The 20,783-nt window shown below is 36.6% G+C and overlaps 1 protein-coding gene across 2 annotated transcripts; it reads right to left on the bottom strand.

Annotated features, from left to right (window-relative positions):
• Positions 1-537: 537 nt before the first annotated feature.
• SRP72 (signal recognition particle 72) lies at positions 538-19,682 on the bottom strand. Of its 2 annotated transcripts, none has more exons than XM_063294746.1 (19): positions 19,526-19,682; positions 17,589-17,709; positions 16,123-16,246; positions 15,121-15,264; positions 14,557-14,668; positions 13,633-13,664; positions 12,210-12,334; positions 12,064-12,121; positions 11,751-11,882; positions 9,901-10,029; positions 6,741-6,813; positions 6,027-6,091; positions 5,235-5,330; positions 4,126-4,229; positions 3,928-4,005; positions 3,565-3,702; positions 3,316-3,353; positions 2,592-2,751; positions 538-812 (listed from the first exon to the last, which is right to left on the bottom strand). In XM_063294746.1, exons 1-19 carry the CDS (start codon positions 19,656-19,658, stop codon positions 632-634), a joined length of 2,043 nt encoding a protein of 680 aa, XP_063150816.1. In that variant the 5' UTR covers positions 19,659-19,682; the 3' UTR covers positions 538-631. The 2 variants fall into 2 exon arrangements, with proteins under 2 accessions (XP_063150816.1, XP_063150817.1); XM_063294747.1 differs by having other exon boundaries at positions 2,592-2,752; positions 3,326-3,353.
• Between the last annotated feature and the right edge of the window lie 1,101 nt (positions 19,683-20,783).

Raw genomic sequence — 20,783 nt, 5'->3', positions numbered from 1 at the left:
GTATTACTATAAAACAAAATGAAAAAAATGAAATATTAACAAAAATTAGAAGAGCACACAAAACAGAAAATACATTTTGTTTTGCGCATGGAACAAAACAGTTGCAGTCTAAATGTTCTGTCAGAATGTTCTAAGTTGGCTGCATTCAGTGAAATAAAACTTGAAATAGGTTAAAGTTATAATCAGAATAAAATTCAAAATGTTTTGATTGTTCTAGCCATAGGAAAGAATGGAATCTCAGTGTGAGTCCCCTGCTTCCTTGTTTTTCACGCAGTGCCATAAAGATAGGTGGATAGCAATCAATGCTGGTTGCTACTGGCCAACCAACTTGCACAAAAGTCGGCTGAAGAGATTATTTAAAAAATATCTTTAGTAAAAAAAAAATCAGAAACCAATCCCCTTCTTAGCATTGCTTTCAGTCCTCATTTAGTTAAATATCTCTTTGAAGTGCTCAGTTAACCCAAAAATAAAGCAATGGATTCTAATACAAAAACAAAAAAGGAATTTTCTCTGTAAAATTATAGAAACCAAACACAATTTTGAAAAATTCACCTTGTTTTTGTTTGACCTTTATTAAGCTCATAGCTTTCATAAGAAGAAAAAATATAGCAATTTCAGCTGCTTTTCCTGATCACCAGCCTCCTTTCCCACCTTTCTTTTTCTTCTGTTGCTGTTTCTTCTTTGTTGCTGCTGCACCAGGAGGCTTTTGATGCCTTGGTGGTATCATGTTGCTTGTTGATGCAGATGGAACAGCTGTTATGGTGCCAGGCCGTGGAGATGTAGGTGGGCTACTAGCAGTTTTGCTAGCATCCCTGCAAAAAAGGGGAAGAAGGGTAATTGTCAGAGTTCAGATATAAAGTGTATTTTTAGTTTATAGTCTGTGAACAGACTCCAGCACATTACATGTAAAGAAACTACAGTTCTCATATTTAAGATATATAAACCACATATGAATTCTAACTTTTGCTTGCAAAAGAACCAAAGAGGGCATTGAGAATGGCCTTGAAAGACAGTGGGAAGAGCTGATACCAAGGCAACAATCGAAAAAGTGGGACTTGAGTCCTTTCCAAGAAACTACCTTGAGAAAACGCTTCACACAGGTCCCTCCCTATTCACACAAAGATAAAGTGAAGGAGGAGGGAAGCACCATCAGACTGGCAAAATTCTGTTACTACAGCTGTTGTAATAAAAGAAGTTTTAGACCAATATGGCATTGGTTTCTTAGTGTAGTCTACCTTATGAGGTTGACAAGAATATAAGTAGTAGCCATGGCTATTTTCCAAGGATTAAATTCCATCCAGCTGCACCGTAGTGTATTTATACATGAAGCTATCTGGCAACTTACTATCTTTGACAATCTGTATCTGAGTTCCAAATCTAATCAAGCAACCTCTAAACAACTTTGTTATTAAGTTGTAGAGTGTTTATCTCAGAGACATACAAGACTTGACTAATAATGCCCACCAAGAGGTGGGAAAGTAAACAGGATAGTTGTGACGGTCTGCTGCTTGTTATGCCAAATTTGTTTCTTACAGATCCTTTGCTCCTGAGCCAATTACGTTGCAGTTTTTGCCCCATTATCTGAGGTGATTAAAGATGGAGATTAGTTCAGGGTATGATGCTACCATTCAACACATCAAAAACTTTTCCAAGTTTTTTAAAAAGCAAAATTTCCCATGCAGTTTCCTGTAAAAGGTAGTTATAGATTTTCCCCACAGGTAAAAATTGTTGATTTTTCCATTCTCTCCAACTTCTGCCAGAACTGCTCAGGAGAAAGCAGACATAGCTGCAGAAATAGAAATATAAGGGGTGTATGAATAGAAAGTCAGGCAGTGAAAACATTCACAGATTCTGTTTTTGCAACCTCCTTCACAGGCTCATACTTTGGGAACAATGAATTCTATAAAGACTTGTCCTCCTGCTTTCCCCGTTCTGACATTGAAAAGGCAATATGCAAACTCTCAAAAGCCTCATCTGCTTTATTATGTGCATTTGTAGACAAAATATCTTCAGGAAGCCATACTAAATGATCTCAAACTGGCAGCATCATATCCCTCAGCAATTTCATGCCGCAAAGTGTCAGTGGATATTAATGGCAACACTTTTGCCCTACCTCCTGTTTTCAAGGACAGTGCAAAGCGATTTTTGGATAGCATTAATGATAATGTATTTAAAAGAGTACATCTGCAGATGGGTATGTGTAACAGTATGGTGTACAGACGTAGCCATCCAGTACTCCGTGGCAAACCTATGCATGCAAATGAAACACTTCCAGGAAGTAACTCAGAACAGCAGCTTGTTGTTTCATTACCTACCTTTCCCCTTCTCTACAGCATAAAACCCCTCGTTCTCCGTTCCTCTTCTCAATCCACTGCATATACTGTAGTTAGCTATATGCTAACTATGTGCAACTACATATGTAAAGTGAAACTATTTCTGGTTCCTGGTCTCTGTGCCTGTTTATCAAGGCAAAGAATAACTATCTCTTGTCCTTAATGTGACGTCTCTATCCTTTGATCCTCCTTTACTAGGTCTTGAATTGCAGCAGGCCCAAAATGGAAGTCCACAAGTTTAGATAACTGGTTACTCACAATTCAGAGGAAGCTGCTGTCATGGCTCCCTGAGTTCCTTTCCCAATTTGGTCCTTCTTCTTGCCTTTCTTTCTCCCGCGATAGTAAGAGCGTTCTCGCATTGGAAGCCACCGTTCAGGATCAGGTGTCATTTTAGGATCATAGTTCTTTGGCAGTTTTCCTAAATAGTATTTGGAATGGAACAATTACTTTTATGCTCCATTTGAGAATAGCTGCATTGCAAAACTCATATAACCCAAAACTGTATGACAGTTTCAAGGTATGGGACAATGACTCTTTGTTACTGTAGGCCATGTACACAGTTTTTTAAAATCCCTTTCTGCAGTAATAAAAAAATTACTACTACAACTAACATACTATACAAAATGAAACTCTGGCTTGTGAAAATTGGCTTTGTTTCAAGCATGGAAATCTTTTTAAAAGTTCAGAGGACACATAAAAAACTACCAAAAATCTATCTAATCTTGTCTCCAATTGTGGCTGAACTACTGCCTTTGGGAAGCAGGGCAGCAGGTCTTCCTTGTTTAGCCCAGCAATTAGACTTCAGAAATGTACTACCTTCCAAATAATAATTTGGTCAGCTAATGCTGCATTATAAAATCAAATCAAATGTACTGTACAATTTTAAATTCTATTTTTAGCTGGCAAGTGTTTAGACCCTTCTAGCCAAGTCCCCAAAAGCATTTTTTGCAACAAGCTAGTGCTATAGCAACAAGACACTCACCCTTCTTCTTCTTCTTCTTCTTTTTAACATCCCCTTGTCTAGAAAAAGAAAGAAAATGTTTGAAATGGAATGCATCAGAAAGGGTGAAGTTAATGGTTGCCAAGAGAAGAATTTTAGGACTCTGACTTAGAATGAGAGAGGGAAAGAGAGAGAAATTTTTAACCAATGTATTTGTTCTGGTTATGGAACTGGTCTTCTCCATATCCCCTTTGCTTGAGATCATAATTCATTTTAGAAAGCTTATTTTACCCTTGTTCTTTTTGCTGATTCTCGGTTGTGGGTTTCCCGCCCTTTTTCCGAATGTATGTCGCTCCATGTGAGTTTTCCAGCGCATCTACATCTACTTTCAAAGACATTGTGTCTGAAGAAGGCAAGTGTTTGCTAAGACTGTTGCAAGGAAAGAGTTTAGGAACAACAATGGATAAAATAAATAAAAACAACAGGATCATTTAAATCATGAAACAAAGAACATGAAGGTAAATAATCTGAAAAATAACTTGGTGTATAGGAAGGAAAATAATAAAAAGCATCACTGTGACAAACAGGTCTACTTGATGGAATGACCAAAGAACGCCTGTAGTCCCATCTTCCTCAGCCACATATGAAAGATACACTTTGGCTTTCTCAGCATCAACCAGTGAGTAGGCAGAGATAAGCTGAGCCAAGGTATGGACATCATCTGGATTTTGTCTGTGAAAATAAAGAGCTGAATTAATCAAATAACTTTTTCCACTGACACCAGAGGAAGGATTTCTGCATATCAGCAACTTCCTGTAAACCTCTTTTTCTGGGGTTTTCAGAAAGACTTACTTCCACAGTTCCTCAAGGTCACTGATGGCTTCCTTCTTTCGGCCATGCTTTAGTTTGAAGTTAGCAGCTTCTCTTATTAGTGACAAAAGAATTGGAGACTTGGGCTGAAAAAATGCAGCATTTGTTTACAGTTAATTTGAAAGTAATTAACATGCTGATGTGAAATGGTGCATGCTCTGGCTTTCAGAATTTTGGGGGCCTCCAAAGTCAGTTATGTATCTATCTGAACAGCAAATATGAAGTTCATGTCTAATCTTCTTCGGTTATACTTACATTTAACTTCTTGTTAGCTGGCATAAATTGGCAAGGATTTACAAAGGCTGAATATAATTTTCGTCATACATAAATATTTAATGCAGTAGCCTATAGAACGCTGAGAAGAATTGCACCTTTGAAAACTCAAGTTTTTAATCCTGAAGTTCAAGAGAAAGCAGGCAGGCAGTTTCTACTAATAGCTAAACCAGATGATAGCAGGTCAAGGAATTATATAGCTTATTGGATAGGAGGGTTTTTTTTTTATAATGCATTGATTTCAGTGTCTCCCAATTATCAATAATCTTTTCTCTGAATACACATTTCTGTTCCTCAGCAATTCTGTGCCAAATCAACAAAGCTATAGCTATTCGATAGCTACCAAAAAAAAATCACTTATTTTTGTGGAATTACTCCAACACCTAACAAAAAAATCCACTGAGATGGGGATATAGTCTGCATAATTCCAGGCCATAGAACAGCACTTCTAAGACATCTGGTAATTGAGGGATATTTTTAAATTAATCAATATTTTTAAATATTAATTATAACTGCACACTTCATCTATCTATGCAAAGAAAGTACTGTACTTTTCTGCATGTACTTCTTCAGTGACAGGTAATTCTGCTGTCTGTCTGAATTTTCCAGATCACACATTACATTCAATCTGCCCCCAAAGCTTGATGGAGTAACCAAGGCATTGCAGACTTTTGAAAGTCAGGAGGGAAGAGTCCATTCAAACACCTGGGGGGGTTACAATTTTAGAGAAATAGTTGGATTTAATTTGAAAAGAAGCCCTTCACTCTGATACATTGCACAGCTTATCTCTTGCATCACATTTGCACTCTATAACTTGCCTGGAATTCTTGATACCATTCAATGGCTTGTGCCAAGACTTCTATGGCACTGTCAATATCTTCTTCGTGGCTATACATTGTCACCAGTGCTGATACCTACAGCCATTCAGAAATGGAGGGGTGATAACAGAAAGATAACATTTACTTGAGTAGTCAACACTAAAACAAAGAGTATCATTGTATTTTAATTGTAACTTTCTTACTGGGTAAATTGAATCTAAAAATGAACAATGGAATGTAATGAATCAAAGAGTAATAGAATCAAATGGCATTACTCGAGAAAATAAAGTAGCCTTCAGAACCACAAATAAAATCAAACAAATAAATAAATGGTATACATTTTATAAACAAAAAAGCAATTATTATTATTGTTGTTGCCAATAATATACCAAGGTAGGAGCAGTCCCACTCTCTTGGACTTCCAGAAGCTCATAAAAACCTGGCTGATCCCGAAGGCCTTTGGGAGTTGAGTGCTATAGCGCACCCAGTGCAAGGAATATTGTAATTTTTTACTGTAATTGTATATTGTATTTCTGTTCTATGTGATTGCTATTATTGCATTGGCTGCAACTGTTGCTCTTATACACTACTTAGACTCATCCTGACAGTTTATAAATTCATAAATCAAATAAATAAATATAACATATTGGCCATGATTATCAATGTCACTACTTTTAGAAATTAGTTGTCAGTTGTGCTTGAATGACTTCAAAAGCAACATTATGAACTTCTTGCTTTATCATGGAATGTATAACTAAGTTCCATATATGCTTAATTTTATCTATTACTCACCATGCCAGGTTTATGCCTTAGCTCATCTATAGTCCTTAGGATGATGCATGCTTTTGTGACACTGCCTTTGGTAAGAGAACAAATGACATAGGTATCAATATTTTTATCCAGCCCTTTACTAGACATTAGTTCTACCATCTAAACAAGAAGAAAGAGGGCAACATCAAACAAATCTTCAGTTAGGACTGCAGGTTGTGCCACAATACTGCAGAAGCCAGCTTTCTGGGAATACCAGTCATTATTTAAGCAGACAAAAATTAATTTAAAGAATTAAAAGGTTTCTGGCCCTGAAGAATGCAAAAATATCCTTAGAAACATGTAGGAAATGCCTTCTGAGATCTTAGAAGCCCAAGAGGTTTATGCAGAACACAAATGTTGTTAGTCGCAGGTTACGTTTCATATAATTCTGTATTCCTTCCCCTGAAAATCAGAACCACCGTCATGCAAAATATTTAAAAAATGCACAACTACAAAGTGTATTCAATTTATAATGTTTCTACAGAGCAAAGAAATCAGCTGACTCTTAAGCACAAGGAAGAAATTCCTGGCTTAAGTGTCTCCCAAAAGCAGATGCTCAGTTAACTGTTTTCTTCTAACACTAGTTTATTCTTACAAGAAAACAACAATAAGTTTCACAGAAGTAATAACTGAATGAAAACAACATAATAGCATAACAGTGCTGCTAACAGTGTATTCTTTAGGGGGGCAGAATACCTTGAGCAACTTTCAATTGTGCCATGGTCAGCTTAATCTCTGCTGCTTTCTCAGGATGCTGATCAGCAAACTCCTACAGGTCAGAAACAAGAATTCAAATCAGACTTCCAAAGAGCTTCAAAATCTACAGAGTAGGAACCTTATAATGAGTGACTATCACACAGGGGAATATTTACCTCCTGATAATAAACTCTTAAATGTGAATACACAGAGAAGTAGTCTAACTGTAAAGGCCTAAGAAAGCAGTTCTGCTGAATCAAGCTGATTGCTCACCTAGTTAAGCATTTTGTGCCCCACATTGGCCAATGAAATGAACAGAAGACTCACAATAGATTTATTCCACTGTTTCTCCCAGTAGCAGTATCCAAGACAGTAGCCAATGATTTTGGAGGTTGCAAAGTAGTGTTAAGCCTGGTAGCCACTGATAGCAAATGGTAGCCTTTATAACATTACTGACAGCTTAACTGTGCAAAAAAGTGCTTCTTTTTACAGACTCTGAATTTCCCTCAAAGTTCAAATGTGAAGGAGGAACACTTATTTCGATCCCCATTTTCCATACCACAAGTAATGTTATGTATCTTCATCCTGTCTTCCTGTATTGCCTATGCTGCAAGTTAAAAAAAAATCCAGATATAATGATCTTCTCATGTAGTGGAGCTGTTGTACCTCTATTAATTCTGTTTGTCCTTCTTTCCATCTTTTACCGCTCTACAGTATCTTTTTTCATTCTGGTGGCCAGATTTAAATGAGGGTATTACATTATTAATGGAGATACTATCAGTTCCCTTCCTAATGATCTAAGCATGAAATTTGGTTTTTGTAACAGCCAAACACCAAGTTAGCATTTACACATTTACACCCATCATAAACCCAAGTTCCACTTCTTGAGTGTACTAATATATATGTGGACTACTGATGCTACGACTGAATTACATTTAACATTCTGAGGCCTATTCACTTAGTTTGGAGGGTCCCTTTGGAGCTTTTCTCAATCTCTTTTTGATTTTACTACTAGGAACAGTAGTAAAACCATTATTACTTACTCTTAATTCTTACTACATTACTACATTATTCTTAATTACAAATTATTTCTACATAAAAAATACTGGTCTCAACAAAAGAACCTTTGAACACCTCTATCATTTGCGAATTATTCATTTCCTCCTCCTCCTCCTTCCTCCTCCTAGCATTTTCCCGCTATCACAGGGTCTGCTTTTCAGATTTATTCCTCTCCTGTTCTTTAGCTATTTTCTAACTCTTCTCCTGTTATGATATTGCTAGTGAATACCATCAAGATTCTTTGGTAAGGACTGATCGTATTTCTTTTGCCAAAGTTAAGTTTTTTTTCTCATGTGGATAAGAGACTTGAGTCTGACTGCTAGCTACTTTGATGTCCTTCATGGCACCTTGAGCATCTATTATTGTAGTTTTGAATAATCCCTAAGGATGCTGGAGAAGCAGGATCCTCTTGTTTTCCCTTATAACTTTCTGTCAACTTTTCTTTCATTTGAAGTCAAATGTGATCACGTTGAAGGGTTTTTCTAGCAAATGTCCATTAATATGCAAGTGAACATAGCAGCATTATGGTTATGTTCCCCATTGGTTCAATACAGTGACATTTTCTATCCTGGACAAGATCCTGAGATAAAAACTAGGTTTTTGATCCTAAACCACAATTAGGCAATCTGTGACTAACTGTTCTAAGACACAATTATTTCGGGTATCTAGAAATATGGTGACTTTATCACATCTAGAACATGGTCCTTCCCAATCTACATTAGTGTAATGGAAGTTACCCATTACTACATCTTTTTCTCTTTCAGATATCCCTAATTACTTTTCCCAACTTCCTTCACTTGGAGGGCAAATACTGCTTTTATGGAAAAATAGTTTGAAATGAAACAAATAAATAAAATAAGCATAATGGAAAGAAAGAAGAAAAACCCCTAAGTTCCAAGAAGTGGCATAAGCTTCAAATTTTAGGTTGTCTGCCATCCGGAAACATAGGAAGATATATGATAATGCATTACAGCATTTAATAGTTCTATAAGAAGCAGTAATAATTTATTTCAGTCATTTACCAGTCTTAAATTACAATATTTTTATAGAGTCCCACCTGATGGTTCTCCATTATGCCCTGACCTATTTTTATGGATGAAATACAGTATGTAAACTAGGATCTAAAATCATTGTCTGTGGCTTTGAAATGATGGTTTAACTATGTTTAAGCACTGCATGCACATTAACATAATCATGAAGCATTTATCCTGCCATTCTTAACCTCTCACTGCTGGCAATACATCAACAGATCTTGAAATTGCTTTCTTAATTGGTGTATATAACTCCTGTGGGAAAGTAAGCTTATAAAGCTCAAATAGTGGTTTGATTTGTTCATAATTATATAAACAGTGACTTATAGTTATTACTTCAAGCTTTGATTCAATGGAGATTCAAGCACTTTTTCCTCTTCCTTCTCCTGCTTTCACGCACACATTAACCTAGGACTTTTAAAACCATGGATTTCTTCAACAAACTACAGTGACCTGGTTCACAGACAATGTTAAGCTCTAATGGGTAAGTTCAAACATCATACTAAGCCAGAAATAATAAAAGCAAATAAAGTATGAAATAGACCAGCACAAACATTATTTCCCCCTCCTTTTCTGAAGCTAACCAAAGTGCAGTATTACCTTTCTGCTAACATTGTCAATTAAAATCAATCAAAACTGCAAATGTTCTTCTAGATAGCAACTGCTACCAGTTACAGTTTAAAGCTATCCATGAATTTTAAAAGCCACAGGAAAAATAATTCTGGCTCATTCTCAGAAAGGTAAAAAGGAATTAAGCAAGGGTAGGAAAAATATGTCAGTTGGTAAAGGCCTCTGTGAGACATTTAACAGCATTAAATCTGTACTGATTCTTTTGAGCATCTACTAGAAATAAGGCTACAAATACAGTAAGTGCTAACAGTAATTAAGAATTATGTTTGCACTGGGCCATGATGATTAGAGAATGAAATGATTTTTTTTCCAGTGGTACACTGAAATAACAAAATAAAAGAATTTTTTACATGAAAGTATTGGGTAAAATTGTATCAGAGTGTTGAGTCTTCCCCTTGGAGGAAATTTACTCTACTTTTTTTTCAAGCAGCCAACTGTACCTGTAGGAGCTCTATTGCCTTAGTATGTTGTTTCTCTCGACACAACTGAGCTGCATGGATTAAAACAGGAAGGAGATGTTCAGGACTTTGTGACTGTAAACTTGATGCCAGTTTGCGGCATTGATCTGCCTAAGGGGTAAGATTTTAAAAATTGGCAAATTCAGAAAATCAACTCAATAGAAAGAAGGCTAGACATACAGGTAACAAGTAAACACCTTGAATACTACAGCAACAGCACATCCAGCTTGTAGCAACTTCTCCCAACCTTCCTCAAAACAGAATATAACATACATATAGAACTTATAATAAAGAATCTGGTGAATTTTATGCAGACCACACACTATAATTTTCCAAACTAGTACTGTATATTAGCAAACTGTTCTCTGATTATGCTTGCCATCTTTGAATACAGTATTATTTATAGCTAACCAGGATCTGTGGATTCCTGTGGTTTAGTTACCAGAGTTCTGAAGCAAGAAAGCAGTTATGGCAAACAGCCACCCTAAAATACAGCTCTCCTATCATTACTGCTGATTTTCCATGCACAGCTACAGAAACAAAATTTGCAATGGTGATGCATAGCACAGTGGACAAAGTATAAGTTTTACAAGAGGGATGGAAAATATGTGGTCTTCCAGATGTTGCTGAAGTTGCCCACTTCAACACTAGCGATGATGGATGGAGTTGTTAGAAACTAGTTCAGCGACATCTGGAAGGGCAAGTTTCCCACTTCTATCTTAAAACATGACCCACAGACCTTTGCGATGCATGGAATTGTATGGTAGATATTAAAAGGCTTTTCTGGGGAGAGAAAAGCCATTGAGAAAACAATTCTTTGCAGGTATTTTAAAATGCAGTGGACTAGAAGAACTGCACACAGGTGAAGTGTTTTTATCAATGAAACAATTTTTTTATAATAGCCCAAGTTAATGTAAATGTATTTTAAGTAGAGATAGTTAAATTCCTATAAAGTGTGAGCAGAAGCTTCCAGAAAATGTGAAGACGACTAGTTACAAAGTTAACATTTCTGTGGCCTCACAATCATGTTCCAAATTGGTGGAGAGACCCCCCAAATGGATTAAAGTTTCAAAATCTGAACAGCCTCATTTCCCATGGAAGGTTACTTCTTCTAATAATTTGCTGAAGCTTGCAATCATTTTGCAAAGTTAAGTTTTTGTATTGTTGCAGTGCACCAGATTTACAATTTACAATGCTTATCCTTATTTATTTATAGGATTCTAGTCCATTTTTAAAATTAACAGTGATCCCTAAAAGGATTATTTAGGACAAGCTACACGTCATAAAATTGTACCACTTCAGCATGGGAAGATAGAAATCTCATCAGTAAATTCTTCCTTGTAACACAAGCTTCCTTCTAACATAAACTCCCTGCTTTTTAGGAAGAAGCTGCTTATCTAGTTTTCCTTTAATGAATTAGGTTCTTATGTGCATGGATGTTTACTTTCTTATGTGGAGAAGTCACTGCCTGTATTTTTAAGTTGTATATTCTTCAGAGCATTGTGAAATAACAAGTGTGATTTGATTCAAAGCTTAGTCAAGCTATGCATCTATACAAATAAAATGATCACATTTTTTTATTTTTTATTTTGTGTGTGTGCGTGCCTTCAAATCAGTGTTGACTCCTGGCAACTGCCAGGACAAGTCCCTGCAGTTTTCTTGGCAAGATTTTGGAAGTGGTTTGTCCTTGCCTGCTTCCCTGGGCTGAAAGAGAGTGACTGGCCCAAGATCACCCAGCTGGCTTTGCGCCTAAGGCAGGACTGGAACTCATGGTCTCCCAGATTCTAGCCTGATGCCTTAACCACTACACCATACTGGCTCAAACACATTACCTGATTGGTATACATGGACAACAAAGCTTTATTGAATTCTATTGCTTGGAGTTGTTTCTTGGACAGCTTATGTTCAACACCTTCTGCGTTGGTCAATTTCACTTTTTTCTTAGAATCAAAGACATTTTGGTCCTGTGAAAGGCACAGATTGGAATGCTTCATTAACATAAATACGATATTTCCTAAGCCCTTTATGACAATGTTTGCATTCACTTCTTTGCAAGCAGAGTGCAGATCTTTAAAAAATGCAGTGTAGCTCAGAAGAGTATCATTTGACAAAGACATCTGAGATATTGCGAGGAAAATTTGGTACCTTGTTAATAGTGATGATGTTATTGGCAATGACAGCAAGCAATCCTACATCTGTGGGTCTGCAGACAATAGGACATATATACTTTCATAAGTATGTTATTTTTAAAAGGAGATAAAACAACCATCATAATACATAGAAACACTTACTTCAGTTTGATTATCTGATTGTAAAGTTGCAGTGCTTCCTCTGTATGACCCTGGAGTTGCAAAATGTAAGCCATCTGACCATGAATAATGGCCAATTCTGCCTCAATGTCTTCTTCTGTCACGTCCTAAAGCCAATAACATGCCACACATGATTTATGGTAACTAAATCCTATAAGCTTGTAATTTAAACACAACAGATATATTTTTGCTACAAATCAATAACTGCAAGTATTTTAAACATGTACTGGGGAATAAATCACATGAAGAGTTATTTTTGAGTAAAAATGCAGTCATTACACTGTTGATCTCATATATCTCAACAGAAGCTACAAAAACACCTACATCTCAGGTACCAAATTTCAATTTAATTTGACTGTTATGCTTTATACAAATAATATTTAAATAACTCAGACCTTTTAAGAAAGCAGTAAAATCATAGCAATTTTTACTATTTATCTATTAAAGACCTTGTTATCAAGTCTATAGCTAGATTTTCACTACTGCATTTTGGTGAAGGAGCCATACAAATAAGGCATGTTGCTACTTCTTGGCACAATAGGAAGAGTGCTGTTCCAGAATGCCTCAGGAAGGACTCTTACGAATTGCTTATCTCTTTATTAAATTTCTATGCCATTTCTCATTGAAATAAATCTTGATGTGGTTTATAATTCTAATTTAAAATTCCAAATAGGTACAAAATAGGTAATAAAAACATATATTAAAACATGTTATAAAATACAAAACACAAATGACTAAAACACCCCACAATTAAATAAACATTAAACAGTTTTAATGGGAGAAGGCCTGCTCCCAGCTATGTCAGCACTGGGGAGGGCATCCAGACCAAACCCTCTGAAGATGACCTTAGGTATAGGTAGGAACGTAAGAGTTTTTTTCAGATACTGTGATCTTAAACCATAAATGACTTAACAGATTAACAACAGTACCTTGAATTTGTATTGGAAATCAACTGGGAAAAGTGAAGGTCATAAAGAATTGACCTATAATGAGTTTATAATGCCCATTTCCAATCAGTACGAAGTTTGTACTAACTAGTTTTTGAACCTTCTCCAATAGTAGTCTCATGCAGAATGCATGACAATAATTTAAAAGAAAAGCAAGCAGGGCATGAATTACTGTCGTAAAGTGCTGTCTACCCAAATAAGGCCATAGCTGGCACATGATCCTGAGCTGGTGAAAGGCATATAATGCCCAGAGGCCATTTGGGTCTCTAATATGAAAGATGGGTCCAGGAGCACCTCCAGGCTACAAGTATATCCTCTAAGTGTCCTCCATCCAGCACAATGAATGCTTTCAAAGAGCATTCAACCTTTGAGTTTATACATGTAGCAAATATAAACCGCAAATATTCAAACGTATTTGGCACAAGAAATATATTGTTCAGTTTGATTAAAACCCTTACCGAATCTTCAGAGAGAGACTGGCGACACAAATCTATAGGGAAAGTGTAACAAATTAATTTTAGAACAGACAAAACCACAAATCAGACTTAAAGGGCAGTGGTAGAATGCTAACAAGACAAAATGTTACAACCCCACCCATACCCCCAAAACCCCACAACATTCAGGTGTAAGATTCATATGAAACAGAGCTATGCTAAAAGCTTGTAGATGATTGCTTTAAACAAAAAATCCAAAGAATCAAACTCTGGATATGTGAACAAGATATTGCTGTTTTGCAGTCATGCTAATGTCAAGAATAATGAAGAACTAATGAGAAAGCAAACCATCTATACACATCAGAATGCAGTTCATTCATGATAGGCCAGGATTCCAAGGATTTCCCCAAGCTGGTGCTCAGTGTATGCTTTGGTCTATAGCAGCAGCAGCCTCAACCTGAACATCCAACCCAATGGTCTGGAAAAATTGGAATTATATTAGAAAACATCTGGTGGGTACTGGACTGGGAAAGTTGATATCATTATTCTCTATCTAATTACCAGTTTGCCCTGAATATGAATGAATGAATGCACACACACATATATGTACACTATGTATATATACATAGGTGGCTCTAACAAGCACATTAAATAAAGACTTCTTCTAATTGAACTCAATGCTGATGAAATCCTGGAATTTCCTGGTTGTCTCTACCCTGGTACCACCCAAGTCTCAACCTATTTTTGAGACTGGCTACATACTACCATCTAACTAGGCAAAACAGATGAATTAATCAATGAACTGGGAACATAAGAATGACTTTTGTTATGTACTCTCTCAGATTCGTTTTTCTAAAGGAATTGAATATCACTACTTCTAAGCACAAACACAGGGAAAATACTTTGTTCTAAATATGGAAAGCATACATTAAATTTACTAGTCATTACCTTCAGCTTTCTGTAGGGTTTTCATTGCCTCATTCAACCTGCCTTGTCCAATCAAAGCACAGGCAGCATTGTAACACAACTCATAGGTAGCTTCCTGAAGGCCCAGATCTTCCTGAACAGAGCAAAAATAATTAACAATGAAAAACTGTAACTAGCCATTGCATAGTTCTTTTGGATAAGAGGTACAATTTGTTTACTATAGGTCTTTTGGTCTTGGTTGGTTTTGTCGCTCCCCTTTGGCTATGGGGATCTGAGATTCTTGGATACCACAGCTGGGGGTAAAAATCCTGCTATCCCTTGAGGTACTATACAGACGTGGCACTTTCATGCAGCAAAAGGATATGTTCATGGTCTTTTTTTTCCTTTTTAATTTCACTACCAAGATGGAGCTGATAAAAAGGCAGAGCATAAGACTCTCATTTGATCTGATGACTTAATCCTGGTGACTAAGGATTCTTTATTGTTACATGCATTATATAATTAATATACTGCAGAGTGACAGAAATGAGGCATGAAAGGAGGTGATTCACATATTCTGTATATCATTACTACAAACTTACTTACTGGCACCACTTTCTCCCAGGTGCTCTGTGCAGCAACTACTGCAGAAAGATTGGTTTTCCGTTCTTCTTCATAGTCATCCTGTGAATTACGGATGAGATCCCGATACACAGCCAAGCAGTCATCATAACGCTCTAATCTGTACAACTGAAAAGGAAAAATTAGTGTCTTGATAAATCAGGTATGTAAACATATAGAATAAGCATGTATTAGATCAAATCACTGGATAAATATGCTATTACTGCAATTCATTTTATTTAGCATAATATTTTAGCAATTCCAAAAGCAACTGAGAAGGCTTCTACAAGTTTTGGGACAAAGCTAGCTTCTGACTTTGAGCCAAAATAATTCTAGCTGAAAGCTGCTAAATTTTCATCTGCCCTCAATTCACAACCTGCAAGATTTTTCAAAGCAAATCGAAGAGTAAAATGTCATTCTTTGCTCTATGGTTAAAAAGGGTGATTCTACCATGTAGATATAAATGTGTGATGTTACACTGAATGAAAAAAAAGATCACTCGATCATAATTACATTTGCAGGGTTTAAACACTCCGGTATAAAAAGCTGTTTTGTGAAAAAAATCAAAATACCTGTGGGGGGGATCTTTCTTTAAAATTATGTACACTAATAATATGAAATTAATTTTTTAACTTTAAAAAATCCTGTTTCAAAGCAGCTTCCCCAAATTAAAGCTGATTTTAAAAACCAGTTAGTAGTTGATAAATTCCTCTTCAGTATCCACAAATTTCATGATAATATAATATTTTACACAATTGTAACTTTATATCGTGCAAAACATTGGTCTTGCCATTGGCTACGTTCATGCACTTTGTTAAGCAAACAAGGAGCTTGTTTGGGTTAGTGTGCTGTGTAAACCTAGCCATTTGGCTTACTCAAGCTATTTGGCTTATTGGTAGTTGACCTCCTGTTCTTTTACTTGCATATTCACTAAATGTATACCAAGCCAACAGGTGGCCTCTGCATTTGAAACAAAGGAGTAATTACCACTTGTCCATAGAGCTCCTTTAGTTTGTTTGTCTGCTGGCTGGCTCCCTGAATAGTCTTCAGAGCATTTTCAATCCTGTTCAACCTGTACTCACAATAAGCCTTCTCAAAAGCTATCAAGTCACTGAAACACATAAATGAAATACAGAGGTCATTTCTCACTATTCATTTTCCCCAAAGTATTGATACATATTGTATTGTGTCGCTTAACAGTTTCACCTCTTGGGGTACTTATTTTACGTAACACTATACAATGAAGTATACAGCTGAAATTCTAGAAGCATATTTTGGAATTGTTCAAAGTTGCAGCATGTAAAGTAATAGTAATAAGAATTGATTAATTATAATTGATGCAATTTCACATCTGAACCTAATATGATAAAAATATTCTATGTTGAGCATATTAATTTAATGAAATATGATCACAACATTCTGGAATTGTTACTGGATTATGAATTGTGATCATTTTAATGCACTGTTAAGTATTTAAAGTTAACAAAATCCGGCTGTTTTCCCCCTGAAGAGTAAATATATACATTAAAAACCTTGCAAAGGATGTTAATAGGTGTTTAATGAATAAATAAGACTATCAGTTTAGAGCTTTCTTAACTCAAGTACATATTTAACACAGCTAAGGCTTAGCGAGAGGATGACTATGTCTATCTCTAACGGACAGCTGACAGTTCTTGAACTACAAAATAAAGGATTTGAAAGAAAGAGCTCATCATTCCTAAGGCTGATATCACTATATTTGATCTTTAACAAAGCTACAAGTTGGGGGGTGGGGGTCACCATGGACCTGCTAGGAAAAAATAATGTCTAAAACAAGTGTGCTGTAGCAGGGGGAGGGGAACTAAAACTATAGAGAATAACATCAGATATTTCTGTCCCCATGGACAATTTCATGTTTTTATGCACCTGAAACTCTGGAATATTTAGCACACTTACTAATGAATACAAGACCTTGTTGGATTGATATTACTAGTATTCTAGAAATCATTTTGTATGAGCAGATTTATTTCAAAACAATTGGACACTCACTTTAGTAGCATTAGCATATGTCAGCATATCTAGTTGCAGCTGAGTTCTGAGACACCTTCTTATGTTATAAGAGAACAGGGCTGTCTGTGTTTTGATAATTATGTCTCAGCAACCCTGAAAAAAGACATGATTGCTTCAACAGTCTCATCAGTAGATTTATTAAGGCAGCCATTTCTTTTTCAAGGCTCACAAGAAAAGACCAGGCTGCTTTAACAAGTAACAAAGGTACAGTAATCGTGTGAGTTCTGCAACACTTCCTTCAAATCTTTTTGGAAATAAGTGCAGCCCTAGGAAAGAACAGCTACCATGTTTTCTGTAAATGTGCTTTTTTTACTTTTACACATCTATTTAATTTTTCATATTTCAAAAAATTAAAAAAACATAGCAAGGTATTAGACAGCAGTCTAAAAATATCTAATACTTACCTAGTTAATACTTTGACATGGGTGTGAATCACACTCAGGGCTTCTTTAAAGCTTCCATTTTGTATAAGACATACCACTTTGCAGTGTAAAGCAGTCACATCATCCTTACTGATTTGTAGTACTAGAAGCAAATTCAATGCATTAAGCTATAGTATGAACAGATACTGAAAAACTGCACCTGTTACCTATTCATACCTACCATTTTGTAAATTTAGTTGTGTTTATGAGCTGAACATTCTGAAGAAGTTATGCTCTTGTACTGGTCAATTTTGTTTTTGGAGAGCAATTTTTTTTTGATGGAAAATGTTCATTTTGGACAAAAATCATCAACAGCATAATTACTGTCTTTCATGAACTACTATATCTAACTGAAAGGAAGTCTATCTTGATTTTCCCCAAATAATTTATCATTAAAATGGAACTGTGTTTTAAACTCACTGAAAATATGATGAAAGGGGCAAATGAGTATTTTTCTATCTAATACTATTAGGGAGTGGGATCATCATAAATATTGGTAAATCTTTCCTTTGCCTAATTACAGATAAGCTGTATCTGGAAGCATTACAATCACATGGCTGTTCAGGGCAATTGTGAGGAAAAGCCAGCTTGTTACAGTAATTACAGATGCATTTTCCATGAAAGGCTATTACTCTTTATTTTCCCTATGCCTTTAAAAGCTGTATAACAAGGAGCCATTAAGCAAAGGAAGCATTTTCCTAATGCAATGACAAGAAAGACGTAATTAATTCCTACCCTGTCACACAGCTGTTAAAGCCTTCAGAACTCTCTTGAGATGAACACACAGAAAGGGGTTTGCGCAAAGCATGTTAACACAAATGAAGCACTCTCTGTTGAAGCATTAGAGTAGCAACAGTTTTTGGAAGCTTGTGTAACCCTGTAAAAGGCTATGCCTGGTTGTCCATATAGACAAACTGGCAAATAGCTGGGAACTGCCTCTGAAGTGGCTATGTGAGCCTTTCAAAGAACACTGCTGCTTTAATATTAAGATGAGAGGTGCTCTGCTTGCACTTAATATAACCCCCATGGTTGAGTTTTTCTTAACTTAGGTCAGTGGGCAGGGTGAGGTGGAGACAAAAAGTTTTGCAAGCTGGCAAGAGACAGATACAGTAAGAATGAATGTTGTGGTTTACAGACTCCTGTATTAATAGTCCAACTCTTTGCTTGAGGCCATAGACACTGCACTTTGGAATTTAACTCCTATACAACAAGGAATAAATGAATAAATAAAATAGTTCTTTTTTGTTTTGACAGGAAATTTGGTGGCTAAATGTGTTTCAAGCTGAAAAATATAGCTAACTGTTGCTCTGCAAATTCTCTTGTGGCTTTCTGAGCTCACAAGGTTACACTAACACACTTTGGGCAGTTCCCATTTCAAACGCTTTGCCCAGCTGTATGAACATTTCAATACTTACACTGTAGAATGCTTTTGAATAGTGGGAGTCATCCTATCACACTAGTTTTACAAAATCCCAGAAAGCAAAAGCCTCATTATTATTATCATTCCTATGACACAGATCTTGGGGCAAAAAGAAGTATTGATAGACTAAGGCCAAACCAAAGAAGCCAGCAACCATTCTCAGCAATGGCTTTTTTTCATGACGAGATCAGCGTGAAAGCAGGTGCGTTATCTCTCTAAGCTAATGTAGAGACGTGGAGCAGCCCAGAATAACAAGGCCGAGTTAAATTTCACCCCAGGCAGGGCAAGCTGTTACTCCCTTGGCGTTGCTCCAGCTACGGCAAGGGAAAGACAGGTATCAATCTGCCTTACAAAGTCGGAAGAACTCCACTGAAGACAATTGCACTGCCACTCCTGTTGCTGCAACTGTCCACAACGGAGGGCTGCCGGTCCACACTGATCCTCCCCTGCCTCGAGAGAATAGGGAATAACCGCCGATGGGGCGGCAAAGCTCACTCACTTTTATTGACGGACTTCAGCGCGCGCCCAAAGTCCCCATTCTGGCCGCAGCGATTCACTTCGCTCCAGAGCGAGGCTACTGAGGCAGCTCCAGCCGCACCAGAGCCGCTTCCGCTCCCCGCGCCTGCCGCCATCTTGGCAGAGGTAGAGAAGTAACCGAACTTCAGAGGCAGAGGAAACAGCTGAACATGCCGCTTTGACACCGGAAATAAATCTAGGTCCAAGCCATGTTGTCGTGTACAGCTCTCTATGGCGCGTCGCGATTTCACATAGCAGTTCTACGGCGCAAGCGTGCTCAGTGGTAGCGAGCTGGGGTTGGCTTGTTCGCTGTTGGACGTCTTCCGCCTTGAAAACTTTCTGATACGGTATGTGGGGTGGGGGGTATGTGTGATCCCTTTCCTTTCACCTTTCACCAATCTGGAAGCCTCTGAAAGAGCAGTAGAACTCCAGCCTTCAAGTTTTGGGTCCGGAAGATCCTTTAAAGGGAATTGAAATATTAATGGGGAAATTAAAAGAATTTTAAATGAACTCATGATTTACGGTTTTGATGATTAGACAGGACAGATTATAGAAAGAAGAGAGTTATGTTGTAACTATAGAGTGAGAGGTAAATTTATAACTGCTGTAAAAAAAGATCGGAAGCTACTTCTTTCTATCTTTTTTCTTTCCTATTTTTCATTTACTTTTTCCTCCCTTTCTTGCACTTTTAGCTTTGATTTCTCTTTTTCTTTTTCTTACTTTAGATTAGTTTGTATTAGTTTTTATCTTCCTTTTAAAAAATCTTTAATGAAAATTACATAAATTAAAAAATAAAAGTTTTTCACCCAACACTGAAATAACAAAATAAAGCTGATTGAATTCAAGACTGCGGGTCTATGTAGCTGTGTTTTCCTAACACTGTGTAAATAAACAAAATGAATACAGTGTAGATGAAGCCAAATGAATTTCCCAGCCCTTTAGATTTTGGGCATCACATTTTCATGTAGTTCAGTTCACTGTAGGAATTAGAAAAATATTTAGCTTATCCAGTCACCAGCTTTAATTTCTTCTTTCTTATCTAAATTGCAGGATCCATGTTGCATTTTCCAAAAAAAAATAAAACAGCCCAGATCTGTAGCCTTCTAATGTTTTTGCGGAGCACCTGTTGCAAAACCATGGCACTTAACTTTTACTGAAGAGAACAAAACGAAAAAAGCACACTTTGTAACCCATTCTGACCCCTAATAATTTTGGAGACTTGATGTTATCCTTTTTTTGCA

Source organism: Candoia aspera, chromosome 2 (genome assembly GCF_035149785.1).
Source record: "Candoia aspera isolate rCanAsp1 chromosome 2, rCanAsp1.hap2, whole genome shotgun sequence".
NCBI classification, from domain to species: Eukaryota; Metazoa; Chordata; class Lepidosauria; order Squamata; family Boidae; genus Candoia; species Candoia aspera.
Note: the sequence above shows the minus strand (reverse complement) of the source record. Positions and strands in the feature narration are given on the sequence as shown.